The 24,445-nt window shown below is 40.3% G+C and overlaps 1 protein-coding gene across 1 annotated transcript in view; it reads right to left on the bottom strand.

Moving 5' to 3' along the window:
* CNTNAP4 (contactin associated protein family member 4) overlaps positions 1-24,445 on the bottom strand; it is a 285,905-nt gene that overhangs the window by 177,054 nt on the left and 84,406 nt on the right. The window contains exon 3 of the mRNA XM_086349985.1: positions 12,552-12,745. Coding sequence (XP_086206111.1) covers positions 12,552-12,745 — 194 coding nt within the window. The remainder of the gene's footprint in view (positions 1-12,551; positions 12,746-24,445) is intronic.

Below are 24,445 nucleotides of genomic sequence, written 5' to 3'. Positions count from 1 at the left end.
AGTTTCAGCTTTAGCATCATTCCTTCCAAAGAAATCCCAGGGCTGATCTCCTTCAGAATGGACTGCTTGGATCTCCTTGCAGTCCATGGGACTCTCAAGAGTCTTCTCCATCATCACAGTTCAAAAGCATCAATTCTTTGGCGCTCAGCTTTCTTCACAGTCCAACTCTCACATCCATACATGACCACAGGAAAAACCATAGCCTTGACTAGACGGACCTTTGTTGGCAAAGTAATGTCTCTGCTTTTGAATATGCTATCTAGGTCGGTCATAACTTTCCTTCCAAGGAGTAAGCGTCTTTTAATTTCATGGCTGCAGTCACCATCTGCAGTGATTTTGGACCCCCAAGAAATAAAGTCTGACACCGTTTCCACTGTTTCCCCATCTATTTCCCATGAAGTGACGGGACCAGATGCCATGGTCTTCGTTTTCTGAATGTTGAGCTTTAAGCCAACTTTTTCACTCTCCTCTTTCACCTTCATCAAGAGACTTTTTAGTTCCTCTTCACTTTCTGCCATAAGGGTGGTGTCATCTGCATATCTGAGGTTATTGATATTTCTCCTGGCAATCTTGATTCCAGCTTGTGTTTCTTCCAGCTCAGCGTTTCTCATGATGTACTCTGCATAGAAGTTAAATAAGCAGGGTGACAATATACAGCCTTGACAATATACAGTACTCCTTTTCCTATTTGGAACCAGTCTATTGTTCCATGTCCAGTTCTAACTGGTGCTTCTGTACAGTTCTTCTGTGTATTCTGGCCACCTCTTCTTAATATCTTCTGCTTCTGTTAGGTCCATACCATTTCTGTCCTTTATCGAGCCCATCTTTGCATGAAATGTTCCCTTGGTATCTCTAATTTTCTTGAAGAGGTCTCTAGTCTTTCCCTTAGGAGAAAAAGGCCCTAGGAGAAAAAAAGACTGACCTTCCTAGAAGAGGGAATTTTGCCAAAGGATTTCTTAAGACTCAATTGCAATTCTCCTAAGCATCTCCAATCTGCCGTGCATATTCTGGACTTGCCAAACCTCCACAATCACTTGAGCCAATTCCTTAAAACAAGTCTATGTACATCGAATTGGTTCCTTTCTATCAGCACCTGCCCCCTTGACTTCACTCCCTCCCTGTAGAACACTGTCTCTATGACACTTTCCTTCCTCGATGTTCCTGCCAGCTCATAGGCTTTCTTATCCTAGACAAGTCCTTCCACCACAGTTTCCCCCGGATTCCAATCCTGGATCAGACTAAGAAACTACACCCTCTGCTCCTGCACACGCGTAAGCAGCTCACGGCTGGTGAAAACCAAACAACAGCGCACACGGGCACCATGTGTGTGGTCTCCAGCCTTCACTGAGCTCTCAGTGCTGGGCGGAGATTCTTTTCCTGGTCCACACCATTCTCACTTCTCTTCATTATCTGTAAACACAGGACCTTTCTGCCCACAAAGAGCCATTCCACAGGCTGAAGTTCAAACACATTTTTACTTTTTTTTCTTCTTTTGTAAGATATGTCACGCTTCAAAACCAACTATGATCTGGATCCCCTCGCACTGGAATCACCTCCATGTTCAATCCCTGGACCTCCAAGGGCTCCCTCTCAAGTGCTAACCAAGCGCAAGTCTCTCCACTAACAAGCCCTCTGTCTGCGCATCACTCATCCCATCTCTTTACCATCATCCCACTTCTTCTCCACACCACCAAACTACTGGGAATAGTATTTGCCATTTCCTCTTCCCTCGTGGGCTGCCGTCCATGGGGTTGCACAGAGTCGGACATGACTGAAGCGACTTAGCAGCAGCAGCAACAGCTTCCCTCCTTCTTGTCATGGTTCCTCTCCTAAAAATGACTGCATTCAATCTCCTCCTAGCTGAATTGCTGATAACCTCAGATCTATTGTTAATTTTGTGTGAGGCTTTTTTTTTTTTTAATCACTTAGTATTTTATTCAGAGAAGGCAATGGCAACCCACTCCAATACTCTTGCCTGGAAAATCCCATGGACGGAGGAGGCCTGGTAGGCTGCAGTCCATGAGGTCGCTAAGAGTCGGACACGACTGAGTGACTTCACTTTCACTTTTCTGCATTGGAAAAGGAAATGGCAACCCACTCCAGTGTTCTTGTCTGGAGAATTCCAGGGATGGGGGAGCCTGGTGGGCTGCCGTCTATGGGGTCACATAGAGTCAGACATGAGTGAAGCGACTTAGCAGCAGTAGCAGTACTTTTATTCATTTATTTTATTTTTTAAAGTATTGGATATTTCATTTTTGCCTCTAGGTAAAAACACAAAATTTCAAAGCTGCTGCTTAAGATCTCAGCCCTTCTAGCCCTTATATGGGATTCCCAGGTGCTGCTGCTGTTGCTGCTGCTAAGTCGCGTCAGTCGTGTCCAACTCTGTGCGACCCCAGAGACGGCAGCCCACCAGGCTCCCCCGTCCCTGGGATTCTCCAGGCAAGAACACTGGAGTGGGTTGCCATTTCCTTCTCCAATGCATGAAAGTGAAAAGTGAAAGTGAAGTCACTCAGTGTGTCCAACTCTCAGCGACCCCATGGACTGCAGCCTACCAGGCTCCTCCACCCATGGGATTTTTCCAGGCAAGAGTACTGGAGTGGGGTGCCATTGCCTTCTCCAATTTCCAGGTGGCTCAGTGGTAAAGAATCTGCCTACAATTCGAGAGACCTGACTTCAGTCCCTGGGTTGGGAAGATCCTCCTGGAGGAGGGCATGGCAACGCACTCCAGTGTTCTTGCCTAGAAAATCACTGGATAGAAGAACCTGGTGGGCTACAATCCACAGGGTCACAAAGAATCAGACATGAGTTAGCAACTAAACAAGAACAAAGCCCTTAAGTAGTTGTGAGCTAAGTACTTAAGTGCTGACTATTGAATTCTTTAAAATGGCACCATTGTTGGCAGATTGAAAATCCACACTAGTCTTCACCTGATTCTTTGCTAAGTTCATAAAGGTATTTATATTAAAAAAAAAAAAACACTTTTGCATGAGTTTTTATAGATTTTCTCTTTTTTTTGCATTTAATTCTGCAAAAGTCCCTTCCTCCTTCCCCTCATCCCACTTCCTTCCTCCCTCGTACAAATTCTTTAAGGCATTTATTATTGCAATTTGCAGGGGGTAAAAGCAACTTGTCCAGAGTCACACAGCTGTTAGAGATGGTGCCTGCATCTGAAGGTCTGTGGCCTGGTAACAGAGATGACTTCCTACTGCCATCCACAGCCTGCGCCCTCTTCTTCCTTTTGCGTGCCACAGCTCTGGTACTTTGGTGTAGTATTTTCAAAGTACTTTGGTACTTTGAACTGGACCCGATTTGACACTCCAACTATCCGAGTCACTCTTGGCCCAGACTAGAGAAATAGTACCATGGATTCCAGAAAGCCGTCCTGGGCATGTGCACAGAAACTGAGACCACTGTGTGCTGATGGCATTTGCCTCAGTTGTCCCGGATTATCAGAGCCCATCATGTTTATTCTGCTTTCAATCCAGAGCCTGGGGATGGTGAGTTTCAACGGAGGAGAGGAGGGGAGAGGACGATTCACAGGGACTTTCCTGGAGTGGAGGCAGGATACAGCCATGTGTGGCCCAATGTGAAAAGCTGTATAGATTTCCTCGGGGCAGAAGACTCCAGTGCAGAAAAGCCCTATGCGGTGTTCTAAGCAGAGAGTAAACAGAAATAAATAGGAGGAATATATTTCATGAAAATAAATACATACCTGGTCTAATCATACAAATTACAGTTCCTTATTTGTGAAAACGTCTTTTTAAAAACTTGTGCTATAGTCAAGTGTATACGTTATGCAGTTCAGACAAATTAAACACTCGAAGGCTAAGAATTTAAAAGTACAAACCAAAAAAATTTAGAAGAATCATATGGAAATTCAATGTGTGCTCATGTATCCAAAGTGCTTGATTTTATGGAAAAAAACCAAGAGGGAGACATAGAAAAGACCAATTTCTTTCCAATTTAGTTTTTGTATTTATCTGTCATCTCTGACATGCAAATTTTTAAAGAAAGCATAAATAGCACTGTAAGCTTAATTAATTTATGTATTTATTCTAATCTAAGGGTCAAAAATCTATATGCCAAAGCGACATATTGGGAAAATTTTTTTTTTTACCTTTGAATTCCAGAGTATAAAAATGGAACTGCCATTACCATAATAGCTTTGTGGCTCTTAGGACTATTTTCTGCAACTTTTCCACAAACTTGCTAAAATAAATATAAGCTTTTTTTCTCTGAAACTTATATTCCCCACCCACCCCCAGCTTATGATGACTCTGACATATTGTAATAAAGCCATTGCTCCCCGAGGATCTCTTTTCACTGCTCTAGCAATTTCTCTCTTCTCTCTCTCTTATTGAAAAAGAACCCTGTTATTAAGTACTTAAAATGTTCAAGGCTCCAAAAGGAAGACAACCTTTCAGTATGAGAGATTAATAATAACAATAAGAAGCACGGAAGGGAAGATAGGAGTTCAAAGCCAAATAAAATTTTCATTTGCAGAATACAAATCAAATATGATTTCTTTTGAACTGCATCTCTCTGATTTATAGACACAGCTCTGCAGAATACTTCCTAGCATTTTTGCTTCGTGTTTTCTTCCTTTCATCCTCATGGCTACTTCTGGACAAATGCCCTAACACTTTCTGAAAGCATGGCTCTTCTAAATCAACCAAAGGATTATTCTTTATGGACATTTCTGAAAGGAGTAAGAGGCAGATAATAATATAAAGAGAAAATCTGAGACAATACCAGCTCAGAAGCAGGACTCCTAACAGCAATTGGGAATGTGGATGGATAAAGCTGTATGGCTCAAGTCCTGGTTATGACTAGGAGTTCTTCTTTTACATACTTATACAAAACATCAGATGGATACCCTCATCTTAGTGGGCTTCCCCCATGGCTCAGTGGGTAAAGAATCCGCCTGCAATGCAGGAGACAAAGGAGATAAGAGTTCCATCCCTGGGTGGGGAAGATCCCCTGGAGGAGGAAATGGCAACCCATTCCAGTATACTTGCCCAGAAAATTCCACGGACAGAGGAGTCTGGTGAGCTACAGTCCATAGGGTCACACAGAGTCAGACATGACTGAGCGACTAAGCATGCACACACAAGCACACGCGCACCCTCACCCAGTAAACATGTAGGACCTCTGCATTGTGAACCAACAGAAACATCACCGATCACTGTGTTTTGGGTCTGAAGTAAATAATCACAAAAGTGCTTCCTTTTACCATTATGCTTTTGTTAATATCAATTCTAAACCACATTAGCAAAACAGTACGGTGGTCCTCTCTCCAATCACATTTACTCTTTCCTTGGACTATCTCCTATATCCTAGGAATTCAGTAGGTACAGTATGCATTTTAGCCAGCAGTGTTTGGGAATTTCTGTCACATGTAAAATCTGGAAGAAAGGAAAACGTATAAGTAGAGTGAAAGCAAATGAAAAATATATGAATGAGTTTGAAATTCAGCTGATTAAGGTTATACAAACTAGGCAAAATTCTCCAGAAAGTCTTCCTGGAAATAACACAATGGCAGATGCCATTGGGAAAAGACTCTCGAGATGAGTTGGTGACGACTGGAAAAGCGATGGGGCAGGCTGGACTAGAGTAAGTGCCTGAAAGGCCCTACATTGGGAGGGATGACGCAGGCCTCACAGAACTGAAGAGCATGCCCAGAAGAGAAGTCTGAAAACACAAGAAACCTTGGGAATGTCCTGAGAGCAGCAACTAAGTGTCTGAGATAGAAGCTGCGGTACATGAAGAAGCTGCCAATGAAACGTGCCAGATCCGGGACGGGATGTGGCCACCCAGTCTGCCAGGCAAGCAGAAACACTTCAATAAAGGAGCAGTGGGCTGTGTTTGCACAACAAATGTGTGCAACAGCCCCATCCTAGAGGCAACAACAGCGTGCATTAATCCACAGATACACCCTTCTACTTGATCCTCTGCAGGGGAGTCCTGGACTCAGCTATAGAATGTCTGATGAGAAACACAGCAATGCTCTCTCTCCCACACAGAAGGCAAAACTATACTCTGTCTTCAGTACGTACTGTGATAAACAACAAGACGGTGAATTCATAATTTATGGTTTTCTCCTGCCTTACAGTAGATTATGTGTAAAAAATGACACTAAACCAATGATTTCATCTACACCATGAATTCCAGTTGAAATACTGTTCTTCCCTAGCTTTGCATATTCATCAGTATTGACAGGAGGAAAGAGAGCTAAATTAACATGAACTTAGGTGGGAACTTGGGAGAAGGACATGGCAACCCACTCCAGTATGCTTGCCTGGGAAATCTCAAGGACAGAGGAGTCTGGCGGGCTACAGTCCATGGGGTCGCAAAAGAGTCAGACATGACTCAGGCACTAAGCCACCCTAACAAGGTGGGAACTTACTGTAGACATCTCAATTCCTTCCGTATCAAAGTATTACTAATCAACCTTCTTGATGGAGAAGCCTGCAATTTTACTACTGAAAGGAATGAGGGATTAAATTACTCAGCAAGTACCTGAATTCTCACTCATCCTGTAGGAAAAAGTTTATAGAGGTGAGACTTCCTTAGGAACAATGTAGCTTCTTAGGGCTGTGCTTGTTTCCCTTAGAGCCATGTATCACTGTTCCCTGCTCTATTCTGAGCCACAGGAAGGCTGAGTGATGGAGACTGACAGTCCCAGGTCCTGTGCGAGCAAGCTTCCTGCCGGGCAGAGAGAGTTTGACAGGTGAGAGGAAGGGGGAGCCTGGATATTTCTCCCCACTCTTTCAATGCCTCAGGCAGCTTCTCAGTAGTGGCTGAGCCTCTTTCAAGGCTCCTGCTCCCCATGGACAAGCCTTGCTTCCAGAATCTTCCATTGGACAGTCCCTGCCACGGTTCTAGCACTAACTGAACAGTGTCAGCTACAAGCTCTAGAAACACCACCTTCTCATTATCCCTCCACTCCTGAGAAGTTACAGTGTTTGCTTGCTGCTGCTGGGCTCTGAAGGGTGCACCACCTCACACCTGATTTGCTTTGATCAGCTTTTCCACTACCTGTAACCAATTTTCTAGAATGACTTTGCAGTTTCAGATGCCAGGAGTAATTTCTGATTTTCTGACTGAGTGCTGACTCACAAACCAATTTAGTATCAGAAATGTGGTGTTTTTCTATTTTATGATCAAAGATTAGATGACACGTTGCACATATAAATGCCATCCAACCACTGTAAAATATAAATATATAAACTACTAAAATAATATTAAAAATAATATATGATGCTACATATTGATAACTCCCATAGGCTTGGTACTATCAATAACTGTTACAAGATAATTTCATCTAACAAGTGGGAGATAGCCATTATGTTTGTTTTTTTTAAAAAAAATCAATAATTGGATTGTTTCCTATCCACTCCTCTCTGCTGCCCTTCATTTCTTTCAGTCTCAGATTATCCCCTTTGAAACTTCATATAAATCCAATCTTTACCTGTGCTTTAATAAATTGACATATATTCCATCCATTGTCCCCATCTCTTTCTCCTCAGTCCTTAAGATTTATTCTTCAGTATCAAATGACACTTCAATTGAAAATTTTCCATTGGTTTTGAAATTCACTGCAGCAATGGCCAGTGTATTTTTACATCATCTGTTTCTGATGGCCATCCAGTACTTGGCTGCACAGAAGTACTGTTAATAAAATCTGCCTAAGTAAGTGACCTGCTGCTGGTGTATTGCTTTCTATTTCAAATAGATACGTCTTCACATTTAATCTTCTTCTTTTATGTTCATTAGTAATATTCTAAATATTATCTTCATAAATCTCATAATTTCTTTTTACTTTCTCCCTTGATATTTATCATTTGGGAGTTCTATTTTAAGTGGAGCATATGTTTTCCTTTTATGTTGTCTACCTAGTTTTTTATATGTAGAAAGATAAATTACAGGTTTTAAAAATTAATTTTATTGTTAGGCACAGAGTTTATTGAATTATCTTTTTTTAAAAAATAAGATGTTCTCTTAGATTTTTAAGGAATATATTGTATCAATGCCAAATCTTTCCTCCTTTCTACCTTTATATATTTTTCTAGCCTCTTCTCTGATTATGTGTGGTAAGTTTGAAAATTAAAAATGTAAAATAGGAAAGAGACGCTCATGCATTAGTTTTTAGAAGACCTAACTGACTGCGTCTTAAGCAGCAATAAAGAAACACTTCAGAAGGACAGAATCGCTTCCCAGAGAGATTTCCAAATGTACCTCCTGGGACTGGGGAATGAGAAGAGTCAGATGCAGACATCTGCAGCGCTGCATCACAGCAAGGATAAGAGGGGAGAAAAGAGGGTGGTGTCTCGTCCCTGAACTGTCACGTGCGGGAATGTGAGACACAAGCTGTAAAGTGGTTTTAAAACATGCCATCCTCTGGTTGATGCTTTGAGGATAAACTGGATGTGACTGTGTGCTCTGAAGGGGGCATTAAATCAAATCTGCTGACCCTAATCACTCTCTTCAAATTACTTTTATTTTGCTTGCTTAGGGACAGATCAATTGGAAGAATGTGAAGCAACGTTGCCATTTATCTTATTCAATGCATATGTGTTCCCACAGTTTACAGGGGTTAATATATATTTTTGTATATTACATATTCATGTAAAGTTCCAATTTACGTGAGCCCAGGAAGTTTATGAGAAGGGACTGACATAACGTGTTACAGAATGGGCACAGATGGGACGAGGTGAAATAAAACATGCTGCTTGATTGAGAAGGCACCCAGCAGACTAATTGTTCTGATTTATGACCAACGTCACATTAAAAACCCCAATGCAGCCACCTCCAACCAGGCACTCCTAGGTTAATCATTTCCAAAAGTAAGAGAACCAAGTTAAATAGAAATACAAACAGGAGAGTCCCTGGGAATACAGACTAATCATATAGACTTTCAATAAAAAACATCTTTCTGGCACTCAAGCAGAGGCTGTGTTGAAAAGCAGAAGCAGCTTAAAGCACTCTCCAGGCATTTGCCCAAGTTCTGAGCCAAGGATTGCAAGACATTAAGCTTGATGATTTGACATGTTGACATACAGGGCATCAGTGCTGTTACACTTTATATCACCACACATGTGGTGGGCTTAGAATACTAGAATAACATAGGAGAAAGGTCAACATAGGGAAAGGTCTAGGAAAGCTGCACCTCACAAAGTGGGGAGTCCACCAGACTTACCACACACCTCTCACTTGAATTTCTGCCTCATTGGGTTTTCTATTAAATGACCCCAGCCACTTATTTATTTGACTGGACATAAATACATGTTAAAATCTTTGCAGGTGGTATAGAGTTGACAACTCAATCATTCACAGTGATAATAATGCTGTGACTATATGGTGACAGGAGATACTTTTGTCTAATTGATTATACACGTCATGGGGGCCTCCGTGTCTTTCACTAGCCAAAGCCAAACCACGACACTCAACACTTTTAATTTTAAAAAAGTTATATTAACTTCAGAAATATGTTAATACGAAATTATGGGTTTTTGTTTGAAAAATGAGATACAATTGAAATATTGTGCATAATACACTCCAACCCCATGAACTGTAGCCTACCAGGCTCCTCTGTCCATGGAACTCTCTGGGCAAGAATACTGGAGTGGGTAGCCATTCTTTTTCTCCAGGGCATCTTCCTGACCCAGGTATCAAATCCAAGTCTCCTGCATTGCAGGCAAATTCTTTACTGTCTGAGCCACCAGGGAAGCCTCATTGTGCATAATAATCGTATTTCCTTAAATAATTCATAAAATTAGTGCCATCCCGTCCCTTGCCCTTATCGTCTGCAGTGTAAAAGAGAGAATTTGTATCAGCTGTAAAGTTCCTGCACATGTTACTATGGTTAAAATAATTTCTAAGTTGTTAGTTTTATGAAATTCCAGAAATTGTTCTTAGATGAGCAAAAATTATACTTCACACTTCCTTTTCCAATCGTTTACAACAAACTGGCTGAAAAGTCTTTTGACCGTAGATGTTGAGAAATTTTGTTTTGTCTTTGAGAGGAACAATTACAGCAGTTTGCATTCTCTATTTTTTGCAAAATATTTATATGCCATCTAGAAAGAGTACTTTGTATAAATTACATTTGTGGGCACTGGACTATAAGTTTTATCCAAAAATTAATTTTTAAAAAATATGTCTCTCTCAAATTTACAGTTCTATCAAGTATATGCATGGCCGTAAAGATAACAAATGAAGTATTTTGCCTTTCTTTTTTAAAGATTATTTGTAAGAAGCAGCAGGGCATTTGATGAATTCTTTCAGGTGTACAGAAGTCATTGCTCTCTCTAGTGCTCGAAGAGAATACATTGAAGGAGATGCGGAATCCCCACGGCCGCATTTCTATCCATGTTGATGGGTTTTATTTTATGTGTTTCTAAACTTGTAACAACTGCCTTTTCTTCCTCTTTCCATCACATTCTCCTATAATGCTTTATGGGTTCCCTAACTCTCTTCCACAGATTTATTTGTATCATCTGGAGCAGACTGTGAAGCGCTTAAAAAAATTGTCATGTTTTGTATAATCTGGATACATTACCCATAATGGGCAAAAAAAAAAAAAAAAAAGTTACAAAATACAGATGTGCTAAATGTGACAAAGAGTCAAATTCCTTACTATGAACATCAATTAAAAATTGGTCTTTAGCTAAACAAAAAACCCCACATTAAAGTGATCTGTGCCAGATCATTTTAAACAACCTGGAACCAGGTTACGCGCACACGTGTGTTTATACATATATTGACAATGTTTGAAGATTTGAGCTGTTTTACCTACACCATAACCGTATCCAATTTATGTGTGGTCATGGCATCAGCGGCAAGTCTCAGTTTTGATCTTGACGTTCAGTTATCCATCTGCTTTCTTTACCATATCCAAAATTATAGTCCAGTCCTTCCCAAATCTGTTAGTCCATTCTGACTGTAGTCAGAGTCTAAAAACGATATTACCAAGCCAAGTAACTGTGATAGATACCATCTGTCTTTACATTGATTGGTTTGGATTAGTTAAGGATATCATTCGTGTCACTAATGCACCCTGACCACCTCGCTTTTTACAAGGTAAGTGAAAAAGACGAACAGCACTGTCCAGGTTTGGCTTTCCTCAAGCTTGATCCATGAAAACAATTAATTTTCATGGTTAATCTTTCTCTCTAAAAAATGTCAAAATACACATCTTACTTAATACAGCTAAATATTAGCCACTACTTATCTAGTTTAAAATCCAAAGCTTATTTAGAAGAAAAGAGTAAAGGATAATCCAAACACGTAGTTAAAAAAATACCTCATTAGGCTTTCACAGCTATTGGTTCATAATTACTGTTTAATTTATCCCCAGTTTGAATGGTTTTCATGGGATTAATTCAACCGTAATATCCAATTTTTCTTGCTGTTATACATAACTTCAACTTCCTTTGGATTTTAAGGCAGGTTTTCTGAAAATGCTTACAGAAAACTTCCAGCCTAACAGTCGTTCTCTCTAGAGAAAGAGCAGGGCTACATTTTCTCAATTCAACTTACATCAATAAACATGCAATTGAATGACCACCAAGTGCTTCAGAGATACAAAGGTGAATAATCACAGTCCCTTTCTTCAATGAGTTTACAATGTATCACGGAGTTCTAGGAAGTTTCAAAAGACAGGCTGTTGACTGATCAAAGAAAATTATCATTATGTGCCCAAACAGGCCTCCAAATTATCTGTGTGCTAAGAACAACGCTTCATTAAGTTACTCATTTTCTCTGGTTCCAGCAGCTCAGTCAGAGGAAAATTAAAAAAAAAAAAAAAAAAGTTCTTTGATTTCAGTATGTTGTCCCTGGCCCACATAAAATCCAAACCAATACTTTTCTACACTAAAAGAGAAGTCCTTTCTTCACCAGCAAGCAAACTTTCTTTAGCTTCCTTCTCCCACTGGGTGTTCATGTATACTCGGTCAACTACAAATACCACTCACTTTATTACAAACTGCCTCCTGGTCAGTCTCCCTTGTAACAGCTGTGCCCTGTCCACAAAACACAGCATTTTAACACTTGAAAAGACTACAGAAAGGTTTATATATAAATCATATATGTGCGTATAAGACATATATAAATATTCTAAATATTATATATAAAAACCTCTATATACTAGGGAGACATTAATTCATATTTCTCAGAGTCATCAGAACAACAAAAAAAATTCTTTTTGCCAACCTTAAATAAAGGCAATGCAAAACTGCTATGTTACTAAACAAAAAATGTTTTATACAGGCTTGGTTTCTTCCTTTAATCTTCACACTATTTAGAGCACTAATGAGATTTTTTTTTTCCTTCAGTTTCTGAGGACTCTGTGAAATAAGTTTACTTTTAGTATTTTCTTAAATTAAACCATAAAATGTATTGGAAAATGAATATTAATACATTGGAAAATGTTTTCTAAGTAAGTCCAAAGATTCTGATTCTAAACAAAGTTTAAGAGATTCTTAAACTGTCTGTAGGAATGACCATGCTTCCTCCTCTGAGAGGCCATGTATTCTGTTAAAGAAACATACCCAGATACTGTCCTCCTGGCGATACTGCTTCCAGTTCCTGCCGCTGTCGCTGAACATCAGGAGGTAGCTGGTCACCCAGTTGGAGCTCCCATATCCCCCTTGGGTGGCCACGGCAGTGATCTCCATCCTCTCTCCAAGGTCAATCTGCAACCACTGGTATTTATTTGACACAAGTGGAGACCAGCCACCAGCTCCTTTTGAGAAAAGAGAAAAAAGAGAAATGAGCAAAGAATTCATTAGAAATCTGTTAATGAACTAGCAATGCCAGTAAGACTATTCCTCTATGAAACTTCAGAAAGTCAAATTTCCAAAATACAAAACTTTCCATAATGGTAAAAAAAAAATACAGAGAAACAAGAATATAATGTAAATGGATGGCACCTATATTAATTATGTTGATTTCTAGGTGTTACAACCATCTAACACTGGGAGAGCAAATTCAGTGAGGTTAAACTCACTGTATGTTTAAAGTCCTTAATTTGAGAGGCAGACAGCCATGTCAGCACATAGAACTAGTATGTTCAGTGCCCACACACGGCTGAGTAACAATTTGCCTTCAGACTGTGATTTACCTTCAAACTACATGGAACTTGGAAATGCAGTACTTGGATGAAATCTCAAAAATGAAAGAATGATCTCTGTTCATTTCCAAGGCAAACCATTTAATATTACGGTAATCCAAGTCTATGTCCTGACCAGGAATGCTGAAGACGCTGAAGTTGAACGGTTCTATGAAGACCTACAAGACCTTCTAGAACTAACACCCAAAAAAAGATGTCCTTTTCATTATAGAGGCCTGGAATGCAAAAGTAGGAAGTCAAGAAACACCTAGAGTAACCGGTAAATTTGGCCTTGGAGTACAAAATGAAGCAGGACAAAAGCTAATACAGTTCTGCCAAGAGAACACACTGGTCATAGCAAACACCCTCTTCCAACAACACAAGAAAAAACTCTACACATGGACATCACCAGATGGTCAACACCAAAATCAGATTGATTATATTCTTTGCAGCCAAAGATGAGAAGCTCTATACAGTCAGCAAAAACAAGACCAGGAGCTGACTGTGGCTCAGATCATGAACTCCTTATTGCCAAATTCAGACTGAAATTGAAGAAGTGGGGAAAACCACTAGACCATTCAGGTATGACCTAAATCAAATCCCTTATGACTATACAGTGAAAGTGAGAAATAGATTTAAGGAACTAGATCTGATAGACAGAGTGCCTGATGAACTATGGATGGGGGTTCGTGACATTGTACAGGAGACAGGGATCAAGACCATCCCCATGGAAAAGAAATGCAAAAAAGCAAAGTGGCTGTCTGAGGAGGCCTTACAAATAGCTGTGAAAATAAGAGAAGAGAAAAGCAATGGAGAAAAGGAAAGATATACCCATTTGAATGCAGAGTTCCAAAGAATAACAAGGAGAGATAAGAAAGCCTTCCTCAGCAATCAATGCAAAGAAATAGAGGAAAACAACAGAATGGGAAAGACTAGAGATCTCTTCAAGAAAATTAGAGGAGGCGGTCCTAAGATGGCGGAGGAATAGGACGGGGAGACCATTTTCTCCCCCACAAATTCATCAAAAGAACATTTAAACGCTGAGTAAAATCCACAAAAGAACTTCTGAATGCCAGCAGAGGACATCAGGCACCCAGAAAAGCAGCCCATTCTCTTTGAAAGGAGGTAGGAAAAATATAAAAGACAAAAAAAGAGACAAAAGAGGTAGGGACAGAGCTCCATCCCGGGAAGGGAGTCTTAAAAAGAGAGAAGTTTCCAAACACCAGGAAACACTCTCACTGCCGAGTCTGTGCTGAGCCTTGGAAGCACAGAGGGCAACATAATAGGGAGGAAAAATAAGTAAATAATTAAAACCCACAGATTAGGAGCCCAATGGCAACTTTCCCAGAGGAGAAGCAGCGCAGAGGCCTGCGCCCGCCACTAGCAAGCGGGGGCTGGGCAGGGAGGCGCGGGCTGCATTGCTTAGAGTAAGGATTGGGCGGAATTCCCCCGAGGGAAATCAGAGCCAATTAATCTGGGCTAACAAACCAGACTGTGGGATAGCTACCACGCGAAAAGCCCTAAGACACCGCCAGGCCCACGCACAGAACAAAGGGCAGAATAGAACTAGCCGGCTGCAGACCATCCTCCTCCGGTGACAGGCAGCCAAAGCCGGAAGAGGGCAATCGCAGCCCCAGAGAGACATTATCTACCAAACTGCAAGCAGGCTTCCTTGCTTACTAAGACTTCTTGGGGTCCTGGATAGTCATCCACCTGAGAAGGTGCGCCAGTTGTACACCCAGAAAACCAAGCAGCAGGGTCGGGAGAGGCGGTAAGTCGCAGTGACCGCGCTCACCAAACACCTCATCACCTGAGCTGCTCGGAGCTGGGAAGGGCACAAAACACAAGCCCAACGGAGTCTGCGCCTCTGAGGACTACCCGAGTGCCTGAGCCTGAGTGGCTTGGACCTGGGAGGTGCATGCAGCCCAGGGCCGGCCTCGGACCGTTCTGGTGGAGCAACCTAGAGCCTGAGCTGTGTGGGCAGGGAGGATGCACGCACCATGAGCGGGGCACAGGCCCAGTGTGGCTGAGACACTAAGCACACGCCAGTGTTATTTGTCTACAGCGTCCCTCCCTCCCCACAGCGCCACTGAACAAGTGAGCCTAAAAAAGTGTCCACCACCGCCCCATTGTGTCAGGGCGAAAATCAGACACTGAAGAGACCAGCAAACAGAAGCTAAAACCGAGGGAACCGCCTTGGAAGTGACAGGTGCAATAGATTAAAACCCTGTAGTTAGTACCGACTGCATAGGAAGGGGCCTACAGATCTTGAGAAATATAAGCTGGACCAAGAAACTATCCGAAAATGAACTGACCCCACACTGCCCACAACACCAGAGAAAGTCCTACATATATTTTTACTATTTTTACGATCATTCTTTCCTTTTTCTTTTCTTTTCTTCTTATTTTTTCTTTTCTTTTTTTCTTTTTTAACTTTTTTATAATTTTTAAGTCCTCTATAAAACATATATTTCTGCTTTATTGACTATGCCAAAGCCTTTGACTGTGTGGATCACAATAAACTGTGGAAAATTCTGAAAGAGATGGGAATACCAGACCACCTGATCTGCCTCTTGAGAAATTTGTATGCAGGTCAGGAAGCCACAGTTAGAACTGGACATGGAACAACAGAATGCTTCCAAATAGGAAAAGGAGTTCGTCAAGGCTGTATATTGTCACCTGTTTATTTAACTTATATGCAGAGTACATCATGAGAAACGCTGGACTGGAAGAAACACAAATTGGAATCAAGATTGCCGGGAGAAATATAAATAACCTCAGATATGCAGATGACACCAGCCTTATGGCAGAAAGTGAAGAGGAACTCAAAAGCCTCTTGATGAAAGTGAAAGTGGAGAGTGAAAAAGTTGGCTTAAAGCTCAACATTCAGAAAACTAAGATCATGGCATCCGGTCCCATCACTTCATGGGAAATAGATGGGGAAACAGTGGAAACAGTGTCAGACTTTATTTTTCTGGGCTCCAAAATCACTACAGATGGTGACTGCAGCCATGAAATTAAAAGACGCTTATTCCTTGGAAGGAAAGTTATGACCAACTAGATAGCATATTTCAAAAGCAGAGACATTACTTTGCCCACAAAGGTCCATCTAGTCAAGGCTATGGTTTTTTCTGTGGTCATGTATGGATGTGAGAGTTGGACTGTGAAGAAGGCTGAGCGCTGAAGAATTGATGCTTTTGAAGTGTGGTGTTGGAGAAGATGCTTGAGAGTCCCTTGGACTGCAAGGAGATCCAACCAGTCCATTCTGAGGGAGATCAGCCCTGGGATTTCTTTGGAAGGAATGATGCTAAAGCTGAAACTCCAGTACTTTGGCCACCTCATGTGAAGAGTTGACTCATTGGAAAAGACTCTGATGCTGGGAGGGATTGGGGGCAGGAGGAGAAGGAGACGACAGAGGAGGAGATGGCTGGATGGCATCACTGACTCGATGGACGTGAGTCTGAGTGAACTCCGGGAGTTGGTGATGGACAGGGAGGCCTGGCGTGCTGCGATTCGTGGGGTCACAAAGAGTCGGACACGACTGAGTGACTGATCTGATCTGATCTGATCTGATTACTCCTTTAATTTTCACTTTTATAACCTACTATTACTTTGCAAAAAAAAAGACTATTTTTTAAAGCAAACTTTATATATATATATATATATTTTAATAACTTTTGTGACTTTGTGTTTTTTTCTTCTTCTTTTCTTTAATATTGTATTTTTGAAAATCCAACCTCTAGAATTTTAATCTTTGCTTTTTGGTATTTGTTATCAAATTTGTACCTTTAAGAACCCAATCTTCAGTACCTATTTTTACCTGGGAGTGAGATTACTGGCTTGACTGCTCTCTCCTCCTTTGGACTCTCCTTTCTCTCCACTAGGTCACCTCTGTCTCCTCCCTCCCCCTTCTCTTCTCTACCCAACTCTCTGAATCTCTGTGTATTCCAGACGGTGGAGCTCACTTAGGGAACTGATTACTGACTGGATCTATGTCTCTCCTTTTCATTCCCCCCTTTTATCCTCCTGGCCACCTCTGTCTCCTTCCTCCCTCTTCTCTTCTCTGTACAACTCCATGAACATCTCTGAGCAGTCCAGACTGTGGAGCACACATAAGGAAGTGATTACTGGCTAGCTTGCTCTCTCCTCTTTTGATTCCACCTCATCTCATTCGGGTCACCTCTAACTCTCTCCTCCCTCTTCTCTTCCCCATGTAACTTTGTGAACCTCTCTGGGTGTCCCTCACTGTGGAGAGGGACACCTCTTTCATCTTTAACCTAGATGTTTTATCAACAGTGCTGTATAGAAGAAGTCTTGAGACTACTGTAAAAATAAGACTGAAAACCAGAAGCAGGAGGCTTAAGTGCAAATCCTGAGAACATCATAGAACACCTGACTCCAGGAACATTAAGCGATAGGAGTTCATCAAACGCCTACATACCTATGCTGAAACCAAGCACCACCCAAGGCCAACAAGTTCCAGAGCAAGACATACCATGCAAATTCTCCAGGAACACAGCCCTGAGCTTCAATATACAGACTGCCCAATGTTACTCCAAACCCATTGACATCTCATAACTCGTTACTAGACACTTCACTGCACACTCCAGAGAGAGGAAATCCAGCTCCACCCACCAGAACACCGACACAAGCTTCCCTAACCAAGAAACCGTCACAAGCCACCGATACAACCCAACCCACAGTGAGGAAACGCCATAATAAAGAGAACTCCACAAACTGCCAGAATACAGAAAGGCCACCCCAAACTCAGCAATATAAACAAGATGAAGAGACAGAGGAATACCCAGCAGGTAAAGGAACAGGATAAATGCCCACCAAACCAAACAAAAGAGGAAGAGATAGGGAATCTACCTGATAAAGAATTCCAAATAATGATAGTGAAAATGATCCAAAATCTTGAAATAAAAATGAAATCACAGATAAATAGCCTGGAGGCAAGGATTGAGAAAATGCAATAAAGGTTTAACAAGGACCTAGAAGAAATAAAAAAGAATCAATATATAATGAATAACGCAATAAATGAGATAAAAAACACTCTGGAGGCAACAAATAGTAGAATAATGGAGGCAGAAGATAGGATTAGTGAAATAGAAGATAGAGTGGTAGAAATGAACCAGAGAGGAAAAAAGAAAAACGAATTAAAAGAAATGAGGACAATCTCAGAGACCTCCAGGACAATATTAAACGCCACAACATTCGAATCATAGGAGTCCCAGAAGAAGAAGACAAAAAGAAAGACCATGAGAAAATACTTGAGGAGATAATAGTTGAAAACTTCCCTAAAATGGGGAAGGAAATAATCACCCAATTCCAAGAAACCCAGAGAGCCCCAAACAGGATAAACCCAAGGCGAAACACCCCAAGACACATATTAATCAAATTAACAAAGATCAAACACAAAGAACAAATATTAAAAGCAGCAAGTGAAAAACAACAAATAACACACAAGGGGATTCCCATAAGGATAACAGCTGATCTTTCAATAGAAACTCTTCAGGGCCAGGAGGGAATGGCAGGACATACTTCAAGTGATGAAAGAAAATAACCTACAGCCCAGATTACTGTACCCAGCAAGGATCTCATTCAAATATGAAGGAGAAATCAAAAGCTTTACAGACAAGCAAAAGCTGAGAGAATTCAGCACCACCAAACCAGCTCTCCAACAAATGCTAAAGGATATTCTCTAGACAGGAGACACAAAAACGGTGTATAAACTCGAACCCAAAACAATAAAGTAAATGGCAACGGGATCATACTTATCAATAACTACCTTAAACGTAAATGGGTTGAATGCCCCAACCAAAAGACAGAGACTGGCTGAATGGATACAAAAACAAGACACCTATATATGTTGTCTACAAGAGACCCACCTCAAAACAGGGGACACATACAGACTGAAAGTGAAGGGCTGGAAAAAGATTTTCCATAAAAATAGAGATCAAAAGAAAGCAGGAGTAGCAATACTCATATCAGATAAAGTAGACTTTAAAACAGGGCTGTAAAAAGAGACAAAGGACACTACATAATGATCATAGGATCAATCCAAGAAGAAGAGATAACAATTTTAAATATATATACACCCAACATAGGAGCACTGCAATATGTAAGATAAATGCTAACAAGTATGAAAGGGGAAATTAACAATAACACAATAATAGTGGGAGACTTTAATACCCCAATCACACCTATGGATAGATCAACTAAACAGAAAATTAACAAAGAAACACAAACTTGAAATGATACAATAGACCAGTTAGGCCTAATTTATATCTATAGGACATTTCACCCCAAAACAATGAATTTCACCTTTTTCTCAAGCGCACATGGAACCTTCTCCAGGATAGATCACATCCTGGGCCATAAATCTAGCCTTGGTAAATTCAAAAAAAATCGAAATCATTCCAAGCATCTTTTCTGACCACAATGCAGTAAGATTAGATCTCAATTACAGGAGAAAAAATGTTAAAAATTCCAACATATGGAGGCTGAAAAACACACTGCTGAATAAACAACAAATCACAGAAGAAATCAAAATATGCATAGAAACGAATGAAAATGAAAACACAACAACCCAAAACCTGTGGGACACTGTAAAAGCAGTGCTAAGGGGAAAGTTCATAGCAATACAGGCATACCTCAAGAAACAAGAAAAAAGTCAAATAAATAACCTAACTCTACACCTAAAGCAACTAGAAAAGGAAGAAATGAAGAACTCCAGGGTTAGTGGAAGGAAAGAAATCTTAAAAATTAGGGCAGAAATACATGCAAAAGAAACAAAGGAGACCATAGCAAAAATCAACAAAGCCAAAAGCTGGTTCTTTGAAAGGATAAATAAAATGGACAAACCATTAGCCAGACTCATCAAGAAACAAAGGGAGAAAAATCAAATCAATAAAATTAGAAATGAAAATGGAGAGATCACAACAGACAACACAGAAATACAAAGGATCATAAGAGACTACTATCAGCAATTATATGCCAATAAAATGGACAACGTGGAAGAAATGGACAAATTCTTAGAAAAGTACAACTTTCCAAAACTGAACGAGGAAGAAATAGAAAATCTTAACAGATCCATCACAAGCACGGAAATTGAAACTGTAATCAGAAATCTTTCAGCAAACAAAAGCCCAGGTCCAGACAGCTTCACAGCTGAATTCTACCAAAAATTTAGAGAAGAGCTGACACCTATCCTACTCAAACTCTTCCAGAAAATTGCAGAGGAAGGTAAACTTCCAAACTCATTCTATGAGGCCACCATCACCCTAATACCAAAACCTGACAAAGATGCCACAAAAAAAGAAAACTACAGGCCAATATCATTGATGAACATAGATGCAAAAATCCTTAATAAAATTCTAGCAGTCAGAATCCAACAATACATATAAAAGATCATACACCATGACCAAGTGGGCTTTATCCCAGGGATGCAAGGATTCTTCAATATCCACAAATCAATCAATGTTATACACCACATTAACAAATTGAAAAATAAAAGCAATATGATTATCTCAAGAGATTCAGAGAAAGCCTTTGATAAAATTCAACATCCATTTATGATAAAAACTCTCCAGGAAGCAGGAATAGAAGGAACATACCTCAACATAATAAAAGCTATATATGACAAATCCACAGCAAACGTTATCCTCAATGGTGAAAAATTGAAAGCATTTCCCCTAAGGTCAGGAACAAGACAAGGGTGCCCACTCTCACCACTACTATTCAACATAGTTTTGGAAGTTTTGGCCACAGCAATCAGAGGAGAAAAAGAAATAAAAGGAATCCAAATTGGAAAAGAAGAAGCAAAACTCTGTTTGCAGATGACATGATCCTCTACATAGAAAACCCTAAAGACTCCACCAGAAAATTACTAGAGCTAATCAATGAATATAGTAAAGTTGCAGGATATAAAATCAACACACAGAAATCCCTTGCATTCCTATACACTAATAATGAGAAAATAGAAAGAGAAATTAAGGAAAGAATTCCATTCACCATTGCAACACAAAGAATAAAATACTTAGGAATGTATCTACCTAAAGAAACTAAAGACCTATATAAAGAAAACTATAAAACACTGATGAAAGAAATCAAAGAGGACACTAATAGATGGAGAAATATACCATATTCATGGATCGGAAGAATCAATATAGTGAAAATGAGTATACTATCCAAAGCAATCTATAGATTCAATGCAATCCCTATCAAGCTACCAACGGTATTTTTCACAGAGCTAGAACAAATAATTTCACAATTTGTATGGAAATACAAAAAACCTCGAATAGCCAAAGCAATCTTGAGAAAAAAGAATGGAACTGGAAGAATCAACCTGCCTGACTTCAGGCTCTACTACAAAGCCACAGTCATCAAGAAAGTATGGTACTGGCACAAAGGGAGAAATATAGATCAATGAAACAAAATAGGAAGCCCAGAGATAAATCCACACACATATGGACACCTTATCTTTGACAAAGGAGGCAGGAATATACAATGGAGAAAAGACAATCCCTTTAACAAGTGGTGCTGGGAAAACTGGTCAACCACTTGTAAAAGAATGAAACTAGAACACTTTCTAACACCATACACAAAAATAAACTCAAAATGGATTAAAGATCTAAATGTAAAACCAGAAACTATTAAACTCTTAGAGGAGAACATAGGCAAAACACTCTCTGACATACATCACAGCAGGATCCTCTATGACCCACCTCCCAGAATATTGGAAATAAAAGCAAAAATAAACAAATGGGACCTAATTAAAATTAAAAGCTTCTGCACAACAAAAGAAACTATAAGCAAGGTGAAAAGACAGCCTTCAGAATGGGAGAAAATAATAGCAAATGAAGCAACTGACAAACAACTAATCTCAAAAATATGCAAGCAACTCCTGCAGCTCAATTCCAGAAAAATAAACGACTCAATCAAAAAATGGGCCAAAGAACTAAACAGACATTTCTCCAAAGAAGACATAAAGATGGCTAACGAACACATGAAAAGATGCTCAACATCACTCATTATCAGAGAAATGCAAATCAAAACCACAATGAGGTACCATTTCACGCCAGTCAGAATAGCTTCGATCCAAAAGTCTACAAGCAATAAATGCTGGAGAGGGTGTGGAGAAAAGGGAACCCTCTTACACTGTTGGTGGGAATGCAAACTAGTACAGCCACTATGGAGAACAGTGTGGAGATTCCTTAAAAAACTGGAACTAGAACTGCCATACGACCCAGCAATCCCACTGCTGGGCATACACACCAAGGAAACCAGAAGGGAAAGAGACACGTGTACCCCAATGTTCATCACAGCACTGTTTATAATAGCCAGGACATGGAAGCAACCTAGATGTCCATCAGCAGATGAATGGATAAGAAAGCTGTGGTACATATACACAATGGAGTATTACTCAACAATTATAAAGAATACATTTGAATCAGTTCTAATGAGGTGGATGAAACTGGAGCCTATTATACAGAGTGAAGTAAGCCAGAAAGAAAAACACCAATACAGTATATTAACACATATATATAGAATTTAGAAAGATGGTAATGACAACTCTGTATGCGAGACAGTAAAAGAGACACAGATGTATAGAACAGTCTTTTGGACTCTGTGCGGGTGGGGGATGATTTGGGAGAATGGCATTAAAACATGTATAATATCATATGTGAAATGAATCGCCAGTCCAGGTTCGATGCAGGATACAGGAAGCTTGGGGCTGGTGCAATGGGATGACCCAGAGGGATGGTATGGGGAGGGAGGTGGGAGGGGGGTTCAGGATGGGGAACACATGTACACCCGTGGCAGATGCATGTTGATGTATGGCAAAACCAATACAATACTGTAAAGTAAAAAAAAAAAAATAATAATAATAATAATAATATTAAAATAAATAAATAAAATAAAATAGAGAAGCTGGGGGAAAAAAAAGAAAATTAGAGATACCAAAGGAACATTTCATGCAATGATGGGCTCAATAAAGGACAGAAATGGTATGGACCTAACAGAAGCAGAAGATATTAAGAAGAGGTGGCAAGTATACACAGAAGAACTATACAAAAAAATCTTCCCGACCAATATCATGATGGTGTGAACACTCACCTAGAGCCAGACATCCTGGAACGTGAAGTCAAGTGGGCCTTAGGAAGCATCACTACAAACAAAGCTAGTGGAAGTGGTGGAATTCCAGTTGAGCTATTTCAAATCCTGAAAGATGATGCTGTGAAAGTGCTGCACTCAATATGCCAGCAAATTTGGAAAACTTAGCAGTGGCCACAGGACTGGAAAAGGTCAGTTTTCATTCCAATCCCAAAGGAAGGCAATGCCAAAGAATTCTCAAACTACTGCACAATTGCACTCATCTCACACGCTAGTAAAGTAATGCTCAAAATTCTCCAAGCCAGGTTTCAGCAATCTGTGAACGATGAACTTCCAGATGTTCAAGCTGGTTTTAGAAAAGGCAGAGGAACCAGAGATCAAATTGCCAACATCCGCTGGATCATGGAAAAAGCAAGAGAGTTCCAGAAAAACATCTATTTCTGCTTTATTGACTATGCCAAAGCCTTTGACTGTGTGGATCACAATAAACTGTGGAAAATTTTGAAAGAGATGGGAATACCAGACCACCTGACCTGCCTCTTCAGAAACCTGTATGCAGGTCAGGAAGCAACAGTTAGAGCTGGACATGGAACAACAGACTGGTTCCAAATAGGAAAAGGAGTACGTCAAGGCTGTAAATTGTCACCCTGCTTATTTAACTTCTATGCAGAGTACATTATGAGAAATGCTGGGATGGATGAAGGACAAGCTGGAATCAAGATTGCTGGGAGAAATATCAATAACCTCAAAGATGCAGATGACACCACCCTTATGGCAGAAAGTGAAGAATAATTAAAGGGCCTCTTGATGAAAGTGAAAGAGGAGAGTGAAAAAGTTGGCTTAAAGCTCAACATTCAGAAAACTAAGATCATGGCATCCGGTTCCATCACTTCATGGCAAATAGGTGGGGAAACAGTGGAAACAGTGTCAGACTTTATTTTGGGGGGCTCCAAAATCACTGCAGACGGTGACTGCAGCCATGAAATTAAAAGATGCTCATTCCTTGGAAGGCAAGTTATGAGCAATCTAGACAGCATATTAAGAAGCAGAGACCTTTGTCAACAAAGGTCCATCTAGTCAAGTCTATGGTTTTTCCAGTGGTCATGTGTGGATGTGAGAGTTGGACTATAAAGAAAGCTGAGTGCTGAAGAATTGATGCTTTTGAACTGTGGTGTTGGAAAAGACTCTTGAGAGTTCTTGGACTTCAAGGAGATC

This window comes from Bos grunniens, chromosome 18 (genome assembly GCF_055505025.1).
Source record: "Bos grunniens cultivar Pamir isolate PY7600 chromosome 18, Bosgru_T2T1.0, whole genome shotgun sequence".
Classification (NCBI taxonomy): Eukaryota; Metazoa; Chordata; class Mammalia; order Artiodactyla; family Bovidae; genus Bos; species Bos grunniens.
This window is presented reverse-complemented; position numbering and strand designations above follow the sequence as displayed.